This window comes from Athene cunicularia (genome assembly GCF_003259725.1).
Source record: "Athene cunicularia isolate RWA chromosome 19 unlocalized genomic scaffold, athCun1 chr19_part1, whole genome shotgun sequence".
NCBI classification, from domain to species: Eukaryota; Metazoa; Chordata; class Aves; order Strigiformes; family Strigidae; genus Athene; species Athene cunicularia.
This window is the reverse complement of record NW_020799124.1, coordinates 4597353-4619222: the sequence shown is the minus strand read 5'-3', so window position 1 is coordinate 4619222 and position 21870 is coordinate 4597353. Positions and strand designations below refer to the sequence as shown.

Sequence of the window (21870 nt, the reverse complement as noted above, 5' to 3'; positions counted from 1 at the left end):
CTCCCCAGTGCTTACTGGAGCTGCAGTTTATGAAGAATAAATGAAAAACTGCTGAGTGCTCAGACTCTGTACCAAACTTTTATTGCTTGGTTTGGAAACCACAGATTTCCTCCGTTTTTACTCTTCCTTTCCCTCGAATTAAGCTGTTTTGAATCATTGGCTATTTGTGACACCCAAACAAGACCACAGGCTTCTGTAAGGCTGCCCTTCAGTCAGGCTGTGCCAGTGCTGCTCACTGATTTGGCAGCCTACACCTTGCTTTTCCTTAACTTGTTCAGACTCAGAGATCTCCCCCCAAACCTGAAAGAATTGATCTGTGGGCCTCAGCCAACAAACTGAAGTGCAGCAGATTCCCCCTTCAGTAATTCCAGATGTCTTGTATCCAGAAATATGCTTATCTGCAGTAGCTAGTTCTGCTGCATGTTTTTTCATAATCCATTGAAAATGCACATAGTAAAAGCAGCAGAACTGTTAATGCGGATGAACTGATCATAGGTCTTGGCTCTAAGGCAGTGATATCACTCCCATAATGTGATAAATAAATAGATATGGAGCTTTCCAGGAATATAATTCCTCTCTGTTTGTTACCTGCAGAGATTGGTTTGGAATTATGGTTATCATATAGAAAATTTCATTTTCTTTATAGCATCTTGCTTTATTATCTTTATTACCAGGAAAGAAAACTGACATTCATAGCTCATCTATGTTTCATGAAACTGTCTCAGTCACATTGAAAGTCAGTTTATACAGTGCTTAGAACAAAATTCTTAAATCCATAAGATGCCCAGTAAAATCTCTAATGAAGGATATCTCGTAAGAAATAAAGACAGACTTACAGCCTGCTTTCCTCCCTTCCAGGCTGAGAATGAGTGTGGTCAGCTAAAGGAGGTGTGTGACCAGCAGGCCGAGCAACTGAGCAGAACCAGCCAGAAGTTGCAGGAAAAAACATCAGAGACTGAAGCAGATATAAAAAACCTGAAAGAGACCATTTTCGAGTTGGAGGACCAGGTGGAACAACATCGTGCTATAAAACTTCACAATAACCAGCTCATCAGTGACCTAGAAAGTAGGTGGAGCTGAAAAAAGAATTTTAGTGAACGTTTTGGCTGCAACAGGGAGGAGGAGGAGGCACGTCTTTATGTGAGAGCCTCACTTTAGAAATATTCCAATTTGGCCAATCCTTTCTGTTCGTGCACAAAAGTCACTGTTTTAACAGTTAGTGCCACAGGAGTAGTATTAGTGACAGTGTCCAAGCCTCCTTTAGCAAAGAATGCATTGCCCATTCGAGGAATTGCAATTATTGGCCTTTTAAAGAGCTATTAGGGAAGAGCACTAGTGAGAGCGGAGAAGTGGGGACTGTGGAAGGGCAGCTGCCACCTGGTGGAACGAGTGGCGTGTGTCTCTTACCCGCGTCACCTCAGTGCTCCAGGGGCCTGTGTCATCACTGAAGAAGTGATCCTGCACGTGTGATGCCGTCCACTTGAGTCTGGTTTAATGCCTCAAAATAATGACGTATTTCAGAGACGTTTGAGTAACAGATCTACTGTTGATTCCATTCCTGATCCATTGACAGGGTATCTTAATTTCAGCTTAGTCTGTTTAGTGGCATTACTAGAAGGACAACCAAATAGGCTGCTCTGCCTTCCCTTTTTCACTTTTCACCCTCGCCCTTATGTGTTTAATAATCTTTTCCCTTTTTTTACTGTTCCTAGGTAAAGCAATGAAGCTGGAAGAACAAAAACAAGATACAGAGAGGCAGCTGAAGGCTTTGACTAAGCAAATGAAGGTAAGGCTTAGACTCCATGACAAAGATAAGCTGAGCTTTAATTTCAATACTGGATTTGAGAGAAGCATTGTATTTTTCCAGAACAATTGTAGAAAGTTCTTTCTACATCATTTCATTGTCCGTTTGCTTCACTCATTTCTAGTTGTTTCTTTGCCTGCAAAGGAGAAATACAATATATCTTTGCAAATTACTTTTGCTTTTTTTGCCTGTGAACTTGGGCTACTTTTTGGAACAGCCATTTGTGGTTCATAAATCATCAGTGGCAATGAGCTATTTTCAGCAGCAGCGCCTGTAGTAGTATCACGAGTCTGAATGATCAATAGCTATAGGAAGATTGATTATACTTTTTGTACTGTAGTGGAGAGCTTAGCATCAGTTTCTTCTTTGACAATTTCATTGGTGCTGTCTAGAGAGGCAAGTATTTAGTTTGACCTTGGCGTCATCTTGAAATTTTGAAATCCTGGTGGTTTGTGATCACTGAGAGATCAATAACTAAGGGCTCAGCTCAAGTTGGTGCATTTTTACAGCAAACAGTTTGGGGTCCTAATTGTTCTTTCTAGGAAGATACAGAAGAGTGGAGGCGTTTTCAAGCTGATCTGCAGACTGCTGTGGTTGTAGCCAATGATATTAAGTGTGAAGCCCAGCAGGAGCTCCGTGTGGTAAAGAGGAAGCTTCAGGAGGAAGAGGAGAAGAGTGCCAGACTGCAAAAGGAACTGGATGAAGTGAAGGGCAGCAACAGGTTGGTTACTTGCAAAGGACAAGATTTGATCTCTGTGACTGCTAACATGCATGCAAACAGTGCTTTGTCAATAACTATTCATTGGCTTGGATGTGCATCTTGTCTGTTTTTAACTCTTCTGACAGATTTTGTTGTCCCCTATTCTAAGATGTTTCTGTACTTTTTCTTTTCGGCAATGTAGTTCTGTCAACTAGGCCATGAAGGTTTTAATCAGCAAATATGAAGTAGTAACAATTGCCAATGTCCTCTTACAGCTTTGTTCTCAATACCGTATTCTACTGTGTTTTATTGCCTTCATAACTCTCTGTGCAGCTGTGTTAAACCATCTGTGAAAAGGTTGGTTGGCTACATATTCAATGGGACATCCAGAAGTGAGCTCCTTCACCTGAGAGGAGTCAAGGACTGTGTATGTTGAAGTTAAAATAAGGACTAGCTGGGCTTTTGTTCTGCAGGTCTGATACATGTTGACGGAGTGATCAATGCCAGTACTAGGATTCCTCATCTCACATCTCCTACCTTAATTGGAAAACCTGTGATGTGATTAGCTATGTTAAATGGTCTGGACTGTGGCCTGTGTTAGCATTTAGCCCAGAAGTGACTTTGTTATGCAGCGGACCCACCTGTAAGACAATTCCTGTGGTCTCAGTGGTTGGAGGGGAAACAGTAATTGTGAACCATTTAGAGACAGAACCCAGCATGGTTAGCTGTGTACATGTGGGTCTTCCCTCTGGGGAGCACAGTAAGAACAAAAGTGACTTTTACAATTGAATCTGGAACCAGTATAAATGCCTTACGATGTGGCTTTTATGCAGTGCATGGCATTTATGTACCACCTTTCATTCCAAAAATCACACTACAATTGAAGTACTAAATAAGAAGAGATAGAAAACAAAAGATGTATTGAAAGGAAGAACTAAAATATCTAAAGATGACGGTGCTCTGCTCTTTTCTGCATTGATGGAAGCAGAGCCAGCGGAGCTGCAGTGATGAAAATTTGTAGAGAGGGAATGAAGAAAGACAAAATAACACAAACAGTGGTACTGTGTATCAAAAATGTGTGCCAAATTAATTTTGCTCCTCTAGATTATTCCATGTAATTTCTCTTCTGATAGATTCATGGCCACTGGTAGAATAGCCACAGGAACACGGTGAATCCTGCCACTTCTTTCAGGTGGAGTAACAGTCCAAGCTTGTTGCATGGATTTTCTCACTGTTTTCCATTCAGCAGTTTCCACAGCAGCTGTACAGTAGATGGAAGGAAAAGGATGGGAGGGTGTGGAGGTGCGGAGGTGTATGGATCAGAATTCCTGACTTGAAGGAACAGAAATACTTCTTTTCAGAAAAATAAAGAAATGTGTTTAAGCTCCAGTTTCATTATCAGAGTCCCCAGTGGATGCAAAGAAAAGCTGTTACAGTCTGTGTATTCAGACAAAATGATTACCAGACAGTACTTAAGTTCTGGGCTCTGTTTCCACTCCTAATTTATTCTTAATGAAATTTCTCTTGTTTAGAGTGGGGTCCATATATAAGGTCCAGAATCATATACTTGTAGTTTCCCCTCTTTATTATTTTTTTTTTTTTTTAATCTGAAGATGTATTTGATAATGCTTGAATAGAAGATGACCTGCTAATTTGCAAACTGGGATATTTATCTTCCGTGTATAAGGAGCATGGCTGCACTGTCAGCTCTTTGGCATAAGAAGCTCGAACTGCAAATACTGCTTTTGAAATTAGATCCCCAGAATCCATACATAGTAGTTCCAGAAGGAGGTATTCAGACATGTATTTAAGTCGACACTTGTCTCTCCCCCTCTTTCACATACATATAGATATATGTCTGTCTTTGCATCATGTTGACTATCTGTATAGCTTGCTTTGAGTATTACATTGGTCATGGAGCCAGATACACTGTCTGCAGTGGACAGTACTTATTATCTTTCAAAGATAGGTGTTGAGACCAAATTCTTCATCTGTCAATTTAAGTATAACTAATCTGACTCACGATGTCCATGCAGAGAGTGCAGAATTTCTGTACTGAGTGGTATGGAGAAGGTAATGAAGCCTACGTAAGTCTGAACAAACAAAGCACTGAAATTTTAAAACTGTACTGACCTATAAAACAAATTCTTGAAGTCGCCAGAGCTCCTGCTGAGAGCCAGTTCTACACTCCCAGTTATTTTTGCATTCCTTAGGTCACTGTCTTTCCCAATACCTCAGCTTCTTTCACCTAGAAAGTGCTGGGAATATTTTCATTGTTGCTTTTAGTCAGCTTTCACAAGTGCTACTGCTCAGAATCGGCAGTAGAGTCTGGTACCTGCAGTGACTTTTAATGCATGCTTAGCACTGGTGGAAACAGTTTGTAGCGTGATACCTTAACACAGTCTATAAAGTATTCCTCATATTTGCTAATGCTGAGCAGCTGTGCACTCAGCTGAATATCTGTCGGTCCCCAGTGAAAGTTTCCTGTCTGATTTTTTTTTTTTTTTTTTGAAGCTCTGATTGGAAAATATACCTTCCAAATAGCTTGCTACTCAAAAGTTTTTGGCAAAACTTCAGCCATCTCTTGGGGGTCATTAGACTCCACCTCATAAATTGATCTTGAAGCCAATTTATCTCCTACGACATCCTGCCATTTTAATGTTTGCCTGTGGCTGCCTGAGTTCCTGCCTCCAGGTTTGATTTCACCGTTATATTCTTCTAATCAGACAAAAAGTCATTTTTGGTTCAGGAACAGCCAAAGAACTTGCAGAAAAAATCCTGATGAGGTCATCAGAATTCATCTGAATAAAGGTAAGAGCCTCCCAAAGGCATCTTTAACACCAATTAAATGTCTAATTCTATGACTAAGAATGTTGGGGGGAGGTTGGACTACCATCAAACAAATGGAATAAGAGAGGAGTTAACCTGTCCCAAGTTAGTGCTGATTGAAACCTACAGATTCATTAGCCCATGTTTCAGTCTTCTATGATATTTTACATTTTAATTGATGTTATTTCTTTGCAGTAAAATGCAAAATCTTACAATCCACTGTTGTCTGTCTCCTCACAGGTGGTGGCAATTGAAATTATATAGTCTCCATCCTTGGAGGTTTTCAAGACCAGGCAGGATAAGACCCTGAGTAACCTGGTCTGACCTTATAGCTGACCCTACTTTGAGCAGGAAGTTAGACTAGGTGACTTCCTGAGGTCCCTTCCGTCCTGAATTATCCTATGATCCTGTATCAAGTTTCATCTTTTCAGAACACTCGTCTTGGAAATAAATTCGGTTTTGTAGCTCGCTTACAATCATATATTTAAGTGATTAAAAAAAAAAAAAAAAAAGCGCTATATTGGGTTTGTAACACAAAGGAACAAAATTATTGCTGAAAGTACCCAAATTATGGACAGCTCTTTTTGACTGCATTACACACCCATTTCTAAGCCTTTCTGGCAATAGATTGTTTAGCAGCAGTGAAAGTTTCAAGGTCTTGCTTTGACTCCTTCCCTTCAAGTTCTCAAAAATTATTTTGGCAATATAACATTACGTGCCTTGAGCCAAGAATGTGGAAGGAAGACAGTTGGGCTGGGAGTAGTACTCAGAAAACAGAGAAATTGTATCTGTAATTAAATGAGCGACTTCTTAGAATAATAAAAAAAATTAAGCAATCTTCAGATGGAAGTCTAAAGTGAAGATTGTGATGTATCCCACTAATTTGCTTCTGTTCTTCCTCCTAAAGTCTCAAATGCCACAGCATGGCAGTGTTACATGCTTTTTCTCCTGGAAATAAGCTTGTACTCCATGTGTATTAAACCCTGCTGTCAGTCTGTATGTGCTGATGTGCTGCTCGTTTGTGCCTGTGTTCTGCAGCTGAGTCTGAATGTCTTACAGAGGTTTGATAGTTCATACTGCTCTCACTGAAAGTAAGCAAATTAGAATGTCAGAGCAGGGTCCTTGAAGTATTGGTTGTTTGGTGTGGTTAGTGACTCTGAGGAGTTGGTTTTCTGTGTCACTGTTTGAGGTTTTTTTAACACTGGATGGAGATTATTCCATCCCCTTTGGTGTAAGGGCCCTGAAACAAACTCAGGTAGAGCAACTTGTCGTCTGGACAGGTTCATGTACCCATTTTGAATGAATAGTCCTAAATAATTAGAAGAGGAAAGCCAGGAACACTATCATCCCTGTCCTTTGAAATTGTTTCCCTGGCTTTAAATGCTTACTTTCTTCCGATCTGAGCAACATGGATTTTTTTTTTTCTTTTCTATTTTGTATTGTTTGCTCGTTAACGTCCCAAAGCTGAGTTAGTCGAGTGTTAAGGCACTCATTCAACTCTCCTAGCAACACATTCGGTATTTTTCCCTTTCCCCTTTATTTAGTGATGATGGGATGATTAACTGTAGAGCACTGTACCTCAGGATAGGCATCATATTGCTGCTTCTAACTTCCCCGATTGTTGTCTGTATCTCCATAGGTGCCTGATCTCTACCAGCTAACACAGCCCTGAATGGATGCATAGCCAGGCCTGTGAGACACTTCAGGACATACCTTCAACTTGCAGCTGAAAAAGGGAAGTTTCAATTTGAGAAAGCACCTCCAGTTTTTTATTGCCCTGCAAAAGTCAAGTGTATCGCAAAGTGTGAATGCTGCTCAGGTCCACCTCCTCCCCATGGGCAAGAGCCTATTTCTTTGTTTCAGAAGGCTTCTCTCTTCAGAAGACTCCGTGAGGCGGAAAAAGCTCTGAATTAATCTAGAGCCAACTAGGCCATAAGAAGTAATCATAGAGATTTGGGGAACTGAGGGCTTTTTTTTTGAGGGATGGGGGTATTTGCCCTGAAACAGAAATTCAAACATGCCGTTTTAAGCTTAAGCAAAAAAAAAAACCTGTGTGTATGTCTAATTTGTAAAATTTAATGCGCATACACATTACAAGTTCTCTCTATAGTATTATATTCATAGATATATGTCTAAATCCATGTATGCATACAGATCAGTATGTATACATATGTACACAAACTCAAGCGATAGGTTACTGAAATCCAGCAGGAAAACTGAGTAGAAACATGAAGTTATTTATTCGGTATGAGCTGCTTTGATGGTTTCAGATTTTTAATACTGTATTGACAAGGCACTCGCCACTGGGTGGCATGTCTGACTCAGTGTGTGTCAGGAAGCGGGGTGGTGCCCAAGGAGCATGTCCTGCTATGACTTGCACAAAGAATGTCCCATGTGAGGTTTGTCCTGGCTGTAAGAATTGCAGATGGAGAGGTTGGAAGGAAAAGAATCTATCAAGCCCTGAGTAAATATACTCTCAGAAAGGAGTCTTTCTCATGCCCTTAACTCAGGTGAAGTATATGATGATCAGGGAGAACTTGCTCAAGTTCTGCTTTGCAACTGGAGACACCTGGAGAGAGTTTTACTTGGATGCTAAGGAGAAACCCAGAAGTCACCATCTCTACCCAAGAGGTCATCAGGATTCATTCCAGGACTGGAATTTCATGCTTTGGCTGTGGGATTCTCATCCTTTCCTTCTGGATGTGAAGACCTAGCAAAGGGCCTGGTCTCGGAGCAGGCTGAGCTAGTCGAGAATTCTGCGGGATGTCCTGGTTTGGGCATGGCCTTTGCCTTTGTGCCGTGCTACTGGAGTGTATGCATATATGCACACTTCTGTTGCCTTTCTTTTCTGTGCTGGCAGCTGTCGAATGTTGGTTTTTATGTTTAAGAAATATATATTGAAGTGCCAAATAAATGTTTAAGTGTCTGGAATTGTCTGCTGCCTGCCCTTGGCCTCTCTTCTGTTCTGTGCATCAGTAGCTGTGTGTCTCTTCTTTGTAACCCTTGGAGTTCAGGAGGATTCACAACAATGACAGGAACTGTGTCAGGGGCAGAGTGCAGAGTAATTATATCTGAAAATACGGTTCTGTGGTCCTAGGCCACCTGTAATGAATAAGTCGTCAGAACAGATTAAAAATTTCACAAACACATAAAGGCTGCTGTTGCCAAAATCGATACATTAAGCACAGAAAGACTTGCACCTTGTTGGTGGTCTGTTATCCACATATTCCAAACCTAGAAAACAAGGAGACTAACTCTTACCATTAGAGAAAAGCTCACTGCATCTACTTCTCTCACCAATCAATGAATGACACTAGGCAGTGGTTTTGTGAAAAGGACTGCACGTTTTAATTCCTTTGTGGCGAGTGCCCTGCTTCCTCCTGGAGCTGCTCCACTTAAGCCAGCTGCACTCGCAGCATTTATCTGTGTAAACCATTCATTCTTGTTTCAAGGAATGCATACAGCAGTAGATGACATTTTGTTCAAATCCCTTTTTGTAGCAGAGCTTGCTTAGTCTTCTTGGATGGCCTAAGCTATACTAAGCTGAATAAATTCTGTTCACAGGGAGTCATTTTTGGTTTGAAGTTATGGTTTGTCATTAATCTTTCTCTAAGTCATGTTCTCCTATACTGTCCTCCTGAATTAGCTTGCTATGGCAAGTTAAACTCTTACTCCTCTGCTTTTCTATTAAGAAACTCATATATGTACACATACATGCCATCCCCTTGTACAAATTTGTCTCTTTAAAAATGGCAGGTACTTGCCAAGTTTCATAACACCATTGCTTGTCGGCTGGCATGTGTGGTTTTAGTTGAATCAAATAGGTCTCGGCACTATTCCTACCTTTCGTGCCAAGGTTTGCGTCATGAGAGGCCTCAGTTTTTCTGATGTGATTGTGTTTAATCTAAAAGGTTGTTTCAGGGTGCATTAGAAGCCTATTACAAATATACGGATTTAAGATTACAGGAAGCATCCTAACAAAATTGGAACCGGTAGTAGCTCCGGCTCTTGAATCTTCATAATTACTCTGTACAATGACAGAATAATGGCATGTGATTTCTCAGTGGACTTTTCAGTGGCACAGCATAGGGACTGCTCTGGTTACACTGCCTTTATTTAACATGTCTGCATCCTTTTGCAAAGGCTAGACTGAGGAGACTATTCTGCGAGGTTTGAGCTATTTTCAGAGTTAAATCCTAACCAGTGAAGTGATGGCTGCCTAGTACCTCTGGCTTGCTTTATTCTCGAGATTTGTCAGTTGGCCTTTCTTACTCTGATAATACTCCATAAACCTGAAAGTGTAACAGATTGTGTTGGGTGGCTAGGTATCTTGAGGCAGAAATCTGTCCTTCCTCCATACTTTACTAGAAGCAGGACTCCTCTAGCTTTCATTGTTTTGTATAACTAAAGTGCAGATGCTATCACCTGTTGATTTGTTGTTTATGCTTTATGAAGCTACAGAAGAAAATGTGAAGGGTAGAACTTAAAGTTAGTCAGCAAAACACTGGCTCCCTCAGAGTTCAGTGAATGTTATCCAATCTGCCTCTCTTCCTTATTGGATTAAATGGAGAATGGAACTGAAATGGCTTTTTCTCTAGCCATCTGCCTCTGCAGGCTCCCCTGGCATACAAAGAGCTTGAATGAATTAGCAGAGAAATAGCCAATGTCTGCTTAAAGACATCACCTCCTTAAGCTCTGCCAGAAATAGAAACATGAGTCACTTATTTTCTTATCCATTGACACCCTTTAGCCCCATGCATTTGTAGACTGTGATGCTGAAAGGGAAAGAAAAAGACTGTGATGTCTATTTTTAGCTCAACAGAAGTTGTTCAACCCCATAGGCACATTCTGGATGGAGTCCTCCAGTCTTCTTAAGAAATAATTTGAGGTTTTGTGTTCATGTAGCTCTCAGGACCTACTATACTGAAAAGTAGGGAAAAGCCATGATACCTCAGAACCTGCAGATCAGCCTGCATTTCTTAAACAGCCAGGAGATCAGGAGAGTAACATATAAATACTCTCTTTTTAAGTGACTAGAGTTTGTTATCTAATTGCAGCTTTTCTAAACTAAAGCTAGGTAATTACACTTGAAGTCTGCCTGAGAACTACCAGGTAAGTATAGCATCAGTGCTAAGCAATGTCAGCTAGATCTGTAAAATGCATAACTAGAAACAACAGTTACACTGTATGATTGCATTTGCTGTTTAATACAGCTGTGGACTCTCCTTTACTAACTCCTCTAAGTCCAGCACCTAACCTTGACTTTAGAATTTTTTTTCAATGGAGTAACTTAATGACCCTTCCTGTTAAAATATGAGCCTTATTTTTATTTTGAATTTGTCTGTCTTCATTCCTGCCATGGAATTTTGGTATTGTCTGCTAGGATGAAGCACCTAACAGATTTATTCCCCTTATGGATTGTGATTGAGGGTTTACTTATTCAGGAGATGTTGTTGATAAGCTGTAAGAGTTTCCAAACTTTTCATTGTGAAGTATATTTTCGGGTTTAATTTCTATGGCTCTTACCTGAGCCCTGTCCAATTACTTATTTTATTTTCAATTATGGCGCTTAAACGGGTAACAATTACTCCAGCAGTGGTCGCACCAATTAAAAACATAGAGTGTAAAATAACATCTTTCTCTTTGGTTACTTTCCTCATACACTGAGGACCATGGTAGCTCCTTGGCCCCTGTGCTGTATTGAAAACCCATCTTCAGGTAATTATTGATGGTTACTCACAAGTCACATCAAATTGCTTTTCTCTATGATAATCTTCCATCCTATGTGAGGATGGGAAAAGGGGAGGATATGGTTAACAATGCAGAAAGGTTTTTTAGACTCAGTGATTTAATGTTTGCCAGGCGCTCCGAGAAAGACATGAACATTCTAATGAGTGGTCCATGTTCTGGGTATTACAATAAAAGATGTGCGTCGTTGGATTTGCCTTACTACATGTAAAGACCTTTTAATCTCTGCTTGCACTTCCTGTTGCCCCTGACTTTGATCTGGTTTCTGCTTTGCAGGCTGACAACTGAAGAGGTAGAATCTCTAGAGGCAGATACAACCAACCGCTGGCAAGGAGTCTGCATTAGCAGAGCATCTCCCACACCATCAGAATCTGCAGCCACTGTGAAGTCACTGATAAAATCATTTGACTTAGGATGCTCAGGTATTTGAAAACTGTATATTGTAGTAAAAAATTTTTCTAGCACTGAGCAGGTAATTTTTGGCATTTTGTGCTGCTTCTTAATTTCTGTCAGTGCTTGGTACACAAATATGACCCGTAGAATGTCACTAAGCCGGTGGTTCTCTGTTCTGACAAGAGGGAGGTAGTTGGTTTTTTAAAGTTCAAACCTTTCACGGTTTTTCCTTGCAGGTAGCACTGGACAAAATATCACGGTTCACAAGGTCCCCAGGAGCCCTTTAAGTGGAATTCCAGTGAGGACAGCCCCAGCAGCTGCTGTTTCCCCCATGCAGGTACAAGGAGTTCTTTCCATCCCTGTAGTTTTAAAACGGGTAGATACAGTGTTTGCTACAGCATGACGTAGCTTCAGCATCCCACCATGCATATGTAGACAAGGGGAAGGGGAAACTCATCTGTTTATTTGCTGTGAAACATCAAATGCTGTAGTACTAACAAAAAAGGATCAAAGTGAGTTTGTCTTTGACTTGAGCTTAGAGGTCTTAGTGGACGGATGTGTACTCTTTGGAATACAGTTCTGAACTTTAATCACTGTTGACTAGAAAATGGGTTTCGATTATTGGGAGTGAGTTACAAGAAACGTCAAGCTAAACTAGGTAGCTAGCATGTGAGTTGAGAGACATGGAATAAGTTTCAAAGATGCCTGCTCCCAGTTATCCAGGAAGTTCATACAGTGCTGAATGAAGAGCTCTTACAGTTTGGTTTTTTTCTCTACTGAAGCATAACTGCTCTGGAAGATAATACTTCTTATGTCACTGCACCAGTTAACTTTCTGTTAGCAGTTTTCAAATCTGTGGTGTAATGTTATTGTAAATACTGTTTTTGTGAACGATGGAGAAGCAAATGCGCTGTGCTTCCCCATTTCCACATATGCTGAAGGTGGGATACCATCAGGCTGCTAACCTTTCTAGGCTAGAGAAGTCATTGCTTGTTTTTGGCTAGGTGGTCACTGGAATTACAACAGGATATTCCCCTCTCAATCTGGGTAGAAAACAGTTGTGAGGCTAGAGTGTTTAGGTGAGTGTTGTGAAGAATCAGATGACTTTGAAAGACTACTTAACAAATGTGTGAGTGCATTTCCTTCAACAAATCAGCAAATGAAGTTTAAAGAATGGGATTAAACAGAGATCTGGGAGCCCATTAATGCCTGATTGAGGGGTTATTAATGCTGAAAACTGATGATGGGGCTGCAGAGACAGGAATCCTTATGATTCAGGATGCTGGGGACAGAGGCAGGGTTAGGAACAGGCATTTTGTGACACTAGATGATGTTTGGCAGGAGAAAATGTGGTCCAAATAGAAATGCACAATAGCTCAGGAACCAATATATTACCAGATAAAAACATAGTCCCTTTGTCCTTTTATTTTTCACAACCATTTATCCAGCTCTAGGTACAGCTGATATCTTATTGAAAGATTTCTATATCCCCGCACCTGCTCTGTGATCTTGAGATAGCAAAAACATCTCTTCTTTCTGCTTGCCTATTTAAACATGATGGCTAGGGGTTTTTTAATTGTCTTTTATACATTTCTTTATTTCACAGAGACATTCTGTTTATAATAATGCCAAGCCAGCCAGCAAGGGTGTTGCAAGACACACAGATCTTTCAGACCTTCCACTTGCAGGTAAGTTGCAGTAAATGTACAAATGTTGCCTCTTTTTACTAGCAAAAGCTTGTCTTTAACTCTTGGCCTCATCTTCTCATATGGTCAAAGTAAATATGAAAAAGTGTCTTTTTAGAGAGCTTATTAATCTTGTCGTGTTTCCACTCCCATCTTGATCATAGCCTTAGAAAACTAAAAAATAGCTGATTTATTATGGTTTGCCAATACAAACTTGCCGCCTTTATTCCAAAGTATCTGTGGCACCTCTCTAATCCATGCTGTGGAACTGGAGAGGATTGGATTTTGTTCAACATGTACATATCTGGAACAAGTCCAAAGCACTGTCTTTTGAGGGTTTATTTGTTTTTAAATTGAGCTTCATTTGAAATACATCAAACATTTCGGATACCGATGTGACTGTTTTAGGAGCAGTCATATTTGGGCTTGAAATAGTTTGTTTTGAGAGTTCTCAAGAGATGCATTTGTTTTTATTTCACACTTTGCTTTTGTTCTCTTGTCATTTAATATTCTTTTCTATCAGTGTTTGTTTCCCATTTTCTCTAGGGCCCTTTATTTTGATTATCTAGTCCTGAATGTAGTTGTTGCATTGGAATCAAAGCTAGTAACAACAGATTATTGAAATTTTAAGGACAGATGAAATATTATATTCCTGTAGTGAAACCTCAGCGAAACTGCAGGGAGTGACAAAAAAGAAATCAGTCATAACTTCTTCATTGGTAAACTGGATTTTCTGAAATAGGTTGCTAGTACAGGAGAGAAATTAGAACTTGTCTTCATTTTTAGACTCTTCAGATAATCTGCTAAACTTCTCCTTCCATCATTCAAAGATTAACTGATACTGGATCTGAACAGCAAAAATATGTTATAGGGTGGTTGGCAGCATAAACAAGTAACATTTGTCTATGCTACTGGCTTCTCTTTTGCAGGAGTAAATGCTAAGCAAGCAGAAATTATAAGTGGAACAGACAGAGTTTACTTACTTGTATCAATTGGTTTCCAGAAAATGTCTTGCATAAGAGTATACAATGATCCTAAAGAGAACATAAGACCTTTTTAATCTCTACCTGTTTACTGTAAAGAAATCTGTCTACTGTGTAATATAATGCCAGTCTTTAATATGCCACTTCAGGCCATGGATTACTGTTATTACCCATAGACAGTTGTTCTGTGAAAATCTGTTGAAATCAACAGATATTTTATTAGCCATTGTATGGTAAAAATTTATGGTTGCTTATCTAACAAGTTCCTGTATTTACAACTTCTCTTTATACCTGGGTTTAATTTAGTTCCAATAATCCATAGCAAAGGCTTACTCACTATAAAGTTGTAATAGCTCTGGTTCCAATCTAAATAATCCTAGAAGGCAGTTGATTCAAGCCCTATGCAAACAACACTGAATTAAAAGATATCCCCAAGGAAATTCAGAGTGAAGTAGTCTCCATAATAATAATCTTCTGGCTGATTCCATCTGACCAGTATCACAGCAGGGTTCAGTGATGTCCTTAATATGACCCAAATGTTACATCGTTGGGAGAAGAGAGTGGATTACTTCACAGAGAGAGCTGATCTTTGGCTAGGATCTTTTCATTTAGAATCAGAGATTTACTGGTTCTGTCCTGGAGTTTCTAGCAGCCAGAAATAAGTCAAAGGAAGTATATGACTCATGCAGTGCAAGTGAGACTCAAAGTACAAAACTGGATACTGCTAGCCTGCACCACTTCAGGCACTAGTGTATAATTCAAGCCAGTAACCACAAAGTTTCTTTAAATTGTGCAAATAGATAGTTCTAGCAGAATGTGTTTCCTTAATCATGTTGCATATTTTTCACACAATTATTATCCTGTTTCTCTTTATAAATGGCTCCTAATATGCCCTTGTCTTCTCCCTCTTTTTTTTTTTCTTTCCAGCTAGATACTTCAGTAGCGTTTATACCTGTCTGGGATCCTTCCTTCTCGTTGCTTTTACTGTAGAATGCATGAACACATCCTGAATGATTGGCACAGCACACCCTAATTAGACTATGCCATTAGCCAGTCCAATTATGTTAATGACAATTTCACAGTACTTTTTTTTTTTTTTTTTTGCAATCCTTATAAGCTAGTGAGAAACATACTCCTTTTCACAATAGAAACGTACACTCCTTTTGCAGTAGGTCTGTTTCTGTAAGTAGAATATTCTTAGGTTTAAAATGATCCCAGGAATCATGCCTGTCTGGTTGCTGTGGCTATTTAAATTGGAGGCAATTCCCCATAAATCAAATGTAATGAGGAGCTAGAAGAGTCGTACACATTTGCGATATATAGTGAAAACCAACAAAAATACCTTTAAAATGTATGCTGTGTGCCATTTCTTGCTTGTTATGAATAGGTGGTGCACACAAAGAAGGGACAGGTGAGTGGAAGGAAGGGTGACCCTGACTGAGCAAGGTGTATGCAATCCAGTGCAACAAAGCTCTGCCAACAGCCAAGTTACTGGAAGTGAGACTGAGACTGGATGCTGGCCTCTTCTATCTGGACTTCTTAGTAGATAGGAATTTAGCAGCCTTATGCTGTGAAAAGAAGGTACAGAAATGCCTATTAGCTCTCAGCAACCACAAAGGCTGATGTAGTCTTATGAAAGCCAGGAGCCAAAGCAAGGGCAGCTGTATGCCTGTTGGAAGGATGTGTTTGGCAGCTGCTGATACCCACACTCCTGTTACTGCTGAGAAGAAGTTCAGGACTGACTCAGTGATACTAGCCTTTGCTGAAGCTGAGATAAGAAGGAATTCACACCTCTAGGTGATATGGCATTAATTGATAATTAGTGTAGGGAGGTAACTGAAAAGGAGGAGGAAGAGTTATGTTCCACATTCAGTTGATTTCTGATAACAGCTCATAACGTGCTGGCCATAGATCCTGGCTTGTTGACAGTTTGTCTACAGAACCAAAGCAACCAACTCTCCCACTCTACCTCATGACTGACATGCACAGGAAGATAATTTGATTTCTATGATTTCTCTGGCTTCTCTTCAAAAACCTATCAACATTAGATTCTATGGCTACTAATTCTGTTGATTTTATTGAATTTATATATATACATACACATACATAAATATATATCATAAAATATATAAAGTAATACATGTAATAAAAGTATAGATGCATCTGCTGTGAATATATTGAGACTTCCAAAGTTCTGTCAGATAGCACGCCAAGCATCATGTGATAAGTGCTTTCTGCTGCTGCCTTGAGTTGGGTTGTATTCAGAAGACAAGAGGCTTTCTTGTTGCAAGTCTGCTAATGGCAGAAATGAAATTATTGTACTAGGACTGGTCAGTCATATGGTGAAGATATCTGATGATTAGCTTTTGAACCTTTAGGACTGAAGGTTTTGGTATTTCCCCTCATTCACCTGAGTCCCCTACCCCCCAGCAGGAGTATCAATCACAGGAAACCAGGCAGTCTGTACTGTTGAAATCATCAAAGCCATTCCTTGTTATGATCACCTCTAATCAGCTCAAGGTTTCCTAGCCCCATGTGTGTTTAATGAACAAATGAGTACATTTGTTTAGAATCAAAACAAGAGACTACATATTGTGTGCTGGGTGGCAGGACAGTGATTAATCAAATTCCTCAGACTGCAAGCTGACAGCTTTTTTTTTTTTTTTCATTCCCACAGACCTTCTGAAGGGGAGAAATGAAGAGATGAAACCAGACCATTACCTCCGTAAAAGCCCTTCCCTGGAATCCCTGAGCAAACCCCCTATGGCCTTCAGCAGCAGAATGCTTACCTCTACCCCCAGCAGCTTGAAACCCCAAAGTAAACTCAGGTACTAACCCAGTTGCTTGGGAGAAACAGCACACTGAAAAAATTGACAGCATTACCTGGCACCAAGATGAATGTTTTAATCTGGTGGACCCCTGTCTTCATGGAAACCCTGCTGACTAGTCTGTCCAGTTCAGAATTACCGGGCTCTGTCAGATCCAGATATCAAAATTCAGATTATAATAAGTACTATTATCTGTAAGATGAGCAATTGTGATGAAATGAGGATAGCAAGCTTTCAGGAGCCGCCAAGTTGTATACAAGAATTCCATCGTGTGTACGAGGGGTCAGTTCTCATTATCTTACTGTGTGTTATGGTGAGTTAAAAACTAAAAGCTTTGAGGTCTAAGGGAAAGCTGGACATATAATTTTCTTCTGTCTTGAGAAAAAAATATATGTGTTTTTCTCTGATCTCCTCCATTATTTCCAACAGTAGAAGCTGTAGAGTGGAGATAACGCAGGTGTTTTGGTTGTTGGCCTTTAACTGTCCTCTAGGCCTTGACTGCAATACAGCTTCTAGATTTCTCATTTTATTCAAGAAATCTGTAGCAGCTCAATTGGATCTGAATTTGTGTTACAGATTCTTTAGATACTTTCTTCCAATTCTACACCCTAAATCCTACTTTTCAATACATAAAGCAAAGAGATTACTTAAAAATTTTATAAGTAAAGCTGGTGAAAATAATAGCAGAAATGCTGGGTTAACACATGCCATTGAATATCCATAGGCTGTTGTTTCTTCAGGTCTTTGTATGCAGTGACACCAACTGAATTTGTCTCATCTAAAGGCAAATATAGAATGAAAACATTCTGTTGCAGTTTGGTTTACATTTAGGTTCTGTACTGCCATTCTGCTTTGTCATACAGATATTATTTACACACTGGTAAAAAAATAACAGACTTCGAGCCTATTTATCTTGTTCTCCCTTATGCTTCCCTGGATTAGTGTGGAGAGAAAGGACCCACTAGCAGCCCTGGCTCGGGAGTATGGTGGTTCAAAGAGGAATGCTCTGTTGAAATGGTGCCAAAAGAAGACTGAAGGTTACCAGGTGAGGGAATAGGTGCATTCTTACTTTTCTCTGGAGAATAATTTATCACTTTCCTATAGGTCTGCAGTAGGCAGTGTCACTTTGAAGAAATGTGTGTATCTCAGTCTGCTGATTTTTGCATGTTTACTTCTTCTAGTTGTTTCCATGCTCTTCCTTCAGATTTCTATAACGCTGCAGTCCCCAATATTACATTGTCATAAGTAATTTGCATACAAAACCCCAAATATTTACTGCATTAACAGCTGCTGATGGTGAGACACAGTGTGTATCCACAACTTCAATTTGGCATTGATTTTTGTAATTACATTCTGCTGTTTTTTCTATAGGCTTCTGTGTGTGATGTGCTATTGTGAGAGGGTTTTTTATTGGTCATTTCTGTAAAACCAAGGAAATACTTCTCTGTGTGGCCTTGACCAAATGAAGTTTGCAGCTTGGGGCCCCACTCTTTCTAATCTGCTGCAGTTTAATGGGATTTTACAAAGCAAGTTTTGACTGCTTGAGAATGTGTTACTGCTTTTCAGAGTGATTTTTCTCTGTTAAACAGGCATAATGATTTGTGTGCTCATCAAGCCCTGGCTAGTGTTTGTATGCAGTTGAGTTAGGCCTTTGGTTCTACTTGTAGCTGAGCTGTAGAAGGCAATTATAGACACCAGTTCATCCTGCGATATGTGCTGGGTGTGCAGGATTGTCTTGGTTTGATATAATATTGCGATTTTTCTTTCTTAAGAATAATATTGTTTGTTTCTTAGAGCAGAAGACAAAAGCAGTTATCACCACATGATATGCACCCTGGAGCAAGTCTTTAATAAAAGCAGAGTCCATCTTTTAAAGTAAATAATAAAATATTTTTTTTCTTCATAACCGGCTCTTTATGAAGCATTAGCTGCAGGGTGCAGGAGTTTGGAAGAAAAGACAGTAGCTTTCCTTTTAAATAAGCTGATCTATAAAGGCTTGAGTTGTTTCTTAGTACTGGCATATTCATCTGACTTGCACCAATTTTACAGGACAGGCATCAGAGAAAGCTCCTGACTTTAGACACACCTTAGAAAGCCTGGGTTAGTGTTTAGCCTCCAGTTCTGTAATACTGCCTAACAGGCTACAGTGCTTTCCCCTGATATTGTATGCTTTGTGCTGTCTTGATTTATTTTATATCTCATCTACTAAAATTCTCCTGGTCTTGGATCTGAAAACAGGGGGGAACATTCCCATTCAGTCCTCAGAAAATAATTCATGAAACATTCATGAACTTTTCCAAGTCTAATTCTGTTCAGCCAGCAAACCCATCTCTTGAATAATGCTTTCTGCTGACAGTGTTGCCCTTTTTTGTTTCAAATGGCACATATGGTGACCTTCCTCCATTTCTCTTACAGCAGTCTAACTGTGATAAGTTCACTGTCACAAGTGTTCCCTGAGAGCTGGCCTGTAGTTCTCTTTCTGTGATTACATTCAAGTTGGACTAAATGCACTGCTTTTAGAATTTGCAAATATAGCGTCCTGTCCTGATTCTGAGAGTACCAAACTTGGCACCAAGAGTGACAAGTATTCCCTCCATGATAGAATAGAAAAGGAGTTTTGTTTTTCTCTGCTGAACCCAAGTAGTGGAGCTGTGTATCAGATAGCAGGCCACCCAGGAGGTATGCAAGGCAATCTGGGTCTATTTGTTTTTCCTTTTAGTATTAGTCCCTGGAGGGAAGTATGTCCATGCTTCAGAGGACAGTGGAAGTCTTTGCTTTATATATGGCTGCTGGAGTGTTGTTGCTATGTGACTGTCCAGATGATGTTTCAGAAAAAACTGTCATTTTGGTTCCTGCTCTGACAAGTCTCTTGTTCTATTCATGGCTGTCCTCTGTTGCTACTCCTCCTAAAGCAGCAGAATGAGTTTTCAGCAGGTTTTGAGAACAAGCAGGTAAAGCACTGACAAACACTGCATAATCCAGGAGAGTCTTGAGTAGTTCAGACTGATGTGGTGGGGGGCCTTATTACCCAGAGTGGAAGATCTCAGAGCAGAAATTGAAGTCAGATGAACCAAAGGACAAAAATGGTATTGATTTATGCTGAGAGTCTTGCCCCTCTGTCTTCACTGCTTCATTTAGAGGCATTATCTCTTGGACATTCTTCCTCAGATTCTCATTCCCATTACGCTCTTTGTGGTGCATTCACTAACTCTTCTTGAACTTGCTTTTCCCAGACCCTTGCACTCTTATGGTAAGGCTGATATTAAGCTCCACAGGGAGTTTTTATCATTCTTGAGTACAAAGAACTGGAGTGGAGTAACAAATGTTATCCTCCTTCCTGCCTTAGTCACTGCAATAGTGGGAATGAGGGAGTGAACTCCACCAAGCAGAACCCTGATGAACTACATGACTTCTTTTCCATATGTAATATCCCTGTCTATGAGGCATCATCTGTGCAAATCCCTGTACGATCTGTCATGTTCTTTTTAACCTGAAGCCCAGAATCACAGATAAATTAAGATGCAAAATGTTTTCATCTCCATGACACAGTAGAAGGAGAGAATAAGAGATTTGCTTCTTGGCTGCCTAACTTCTTTTTTCAGTGGCAAAATGTGCTGCCTTTGAGGTTTAGTAACAGTTCCTGATCTGAGCTGGGAAGGAAGAGGGAGATTCCTTTCTGTTTAAACTATGGAGATACCAGATTTCATTAAAAAGTAATAGCAAAATGAATTAGAGTAACTGATACTCACAGTAGCAGCTACTACCCATGTCCCAGATTCCCTGAGGAAAGCTGGATTAGTGACCTAGGGAGGGATCTGGGGATAAGACCTAGGGACCAGCACACAAGGCTCCACATTTTAAATGCTTTAATGCATACAATCCATAAATAATTTAATTATCCTATAGAGAGAAATTTACATCCTGCTCCTGGTGTATATCCCTGCATTGATTACAGTGGGAACATTCCCTGGTTTTGAACTTCAGCATGTTCCCCAGGAGGCAATCTCATAAAATGAGAGGGGGACACCGGAGGGAGTTGAGCGAAGCACAACACAAATTAGTAGTGGCCTGGAGGGTTTTGTTTGTTTTTTAAAAAAAAGAAATTGCATGAGATTACAGTAACTGAGGGGAAACATGAAAGCATCTATGTTTCTCTAATCTGCCACGTCATTTCTAAGATCCCTATTTAAACAGTGATTTGATATCAAAAAATATATGAATGCTAAGGAGAAAGGGTAATTATTTGGAACATGAAAACAGAGTCACTAGCATGAAAATAAAGTGGAAGTTCAGTATAATGTCTAGGAGAAAAGAATATGAAAGTGAGATTACATAAACTGTGGCATGATCGATCATATGATTTCAGTTGTCGTATTTCAATGCCTAGATGAATGTTACTGGCATTCTGACCACTGATTTTGAATAACTATGCAGGGGAGGTGCTAAATGCACCTCAGCAGTAAAAAGAATTGTAGTGAAATAAGGCTTTGGGCTCAGTGGCTTTGTGCAAAACTTCCTTGAGGAAAATCCACATCATACAAGAAACAACCTTAATCTAATGTATGGTTCCCTGTAAGAATGTGCACTGGCACACGATCTGTTTTGCCAGACATACATAGACTGTTTCTTCTGCCTCTCTGAATTTGTTGACATCATGGTGTATAATGTAGGATGATGAGATGACCAGACTTGAGAACTGCTTTTGTGGCTCTGGAACTCAATTACCACAAGTTCTTTAAACCACAAAGTCTGCTGAGAGTAAGTTACTTATATTAAAATAGCTTTTTCTCTGTTGTCTTGTGGTTGGTTTTTTAAATCTATTTAAAACAATTATGCATCATAGCAACAGTGTGAAGTAGAAATTGGGTGCCTCTTTTCTAATAGACTCTGTCCCTATGAG

The 21870-nt window shown here is 39.8% G+C and overlaps 1 protein-coding gene across 4 annotated transcripts in view; it reads left to right on the top strand.

Annotated features, from left to right (window-relative positions):
- SPECC1 (sperm antigen with calponin homology and coiled-coil domains 1) overlaps positions 1 to 21870 on the top strand; it is an 89156-nt gene that overhangs the window by 47463 nt on the left and 19823 nt on the right. For 3 of the 4 annotated variants that reach the window (XM_026861447.1, XM_026861448.1, XM_026861449.1), the window contains 8 exons: positions 859 to 1066; positions 1713 to 1786; positions 2347 to 2525; positions 11358 to 11503; positions 11711 to 11811; positions 13081 to 13162; positions 16820 to 16970; positions 17913 to 18015. In XM_026861447.1, coding sequence (XP_026717248.1) covers positions 859 to 1066; positions 1713 to 1786; positions 2347 to 2525; positions 11358 to 11503; positions 11711 to 11811; positions 13081 to 13162; positions 16820 to 16970; positions 17913 to 18015 — 1044 coding nt within the window. Of the gene's footprint in view, positions 1 to 858; positions 1067 to 1712; positions 1787 to 2346; positions 2526 to 6972; positions 7260 to 11357; positions 11504 to 11710; positions 11812 to 13080; positions 13163 to 16819; positions 16971 to 17912; positions 18016 to 21870 lie in introns of those variants that run through there. The other variant, XM_026861450.1, reaches the window with a different exon arrangement.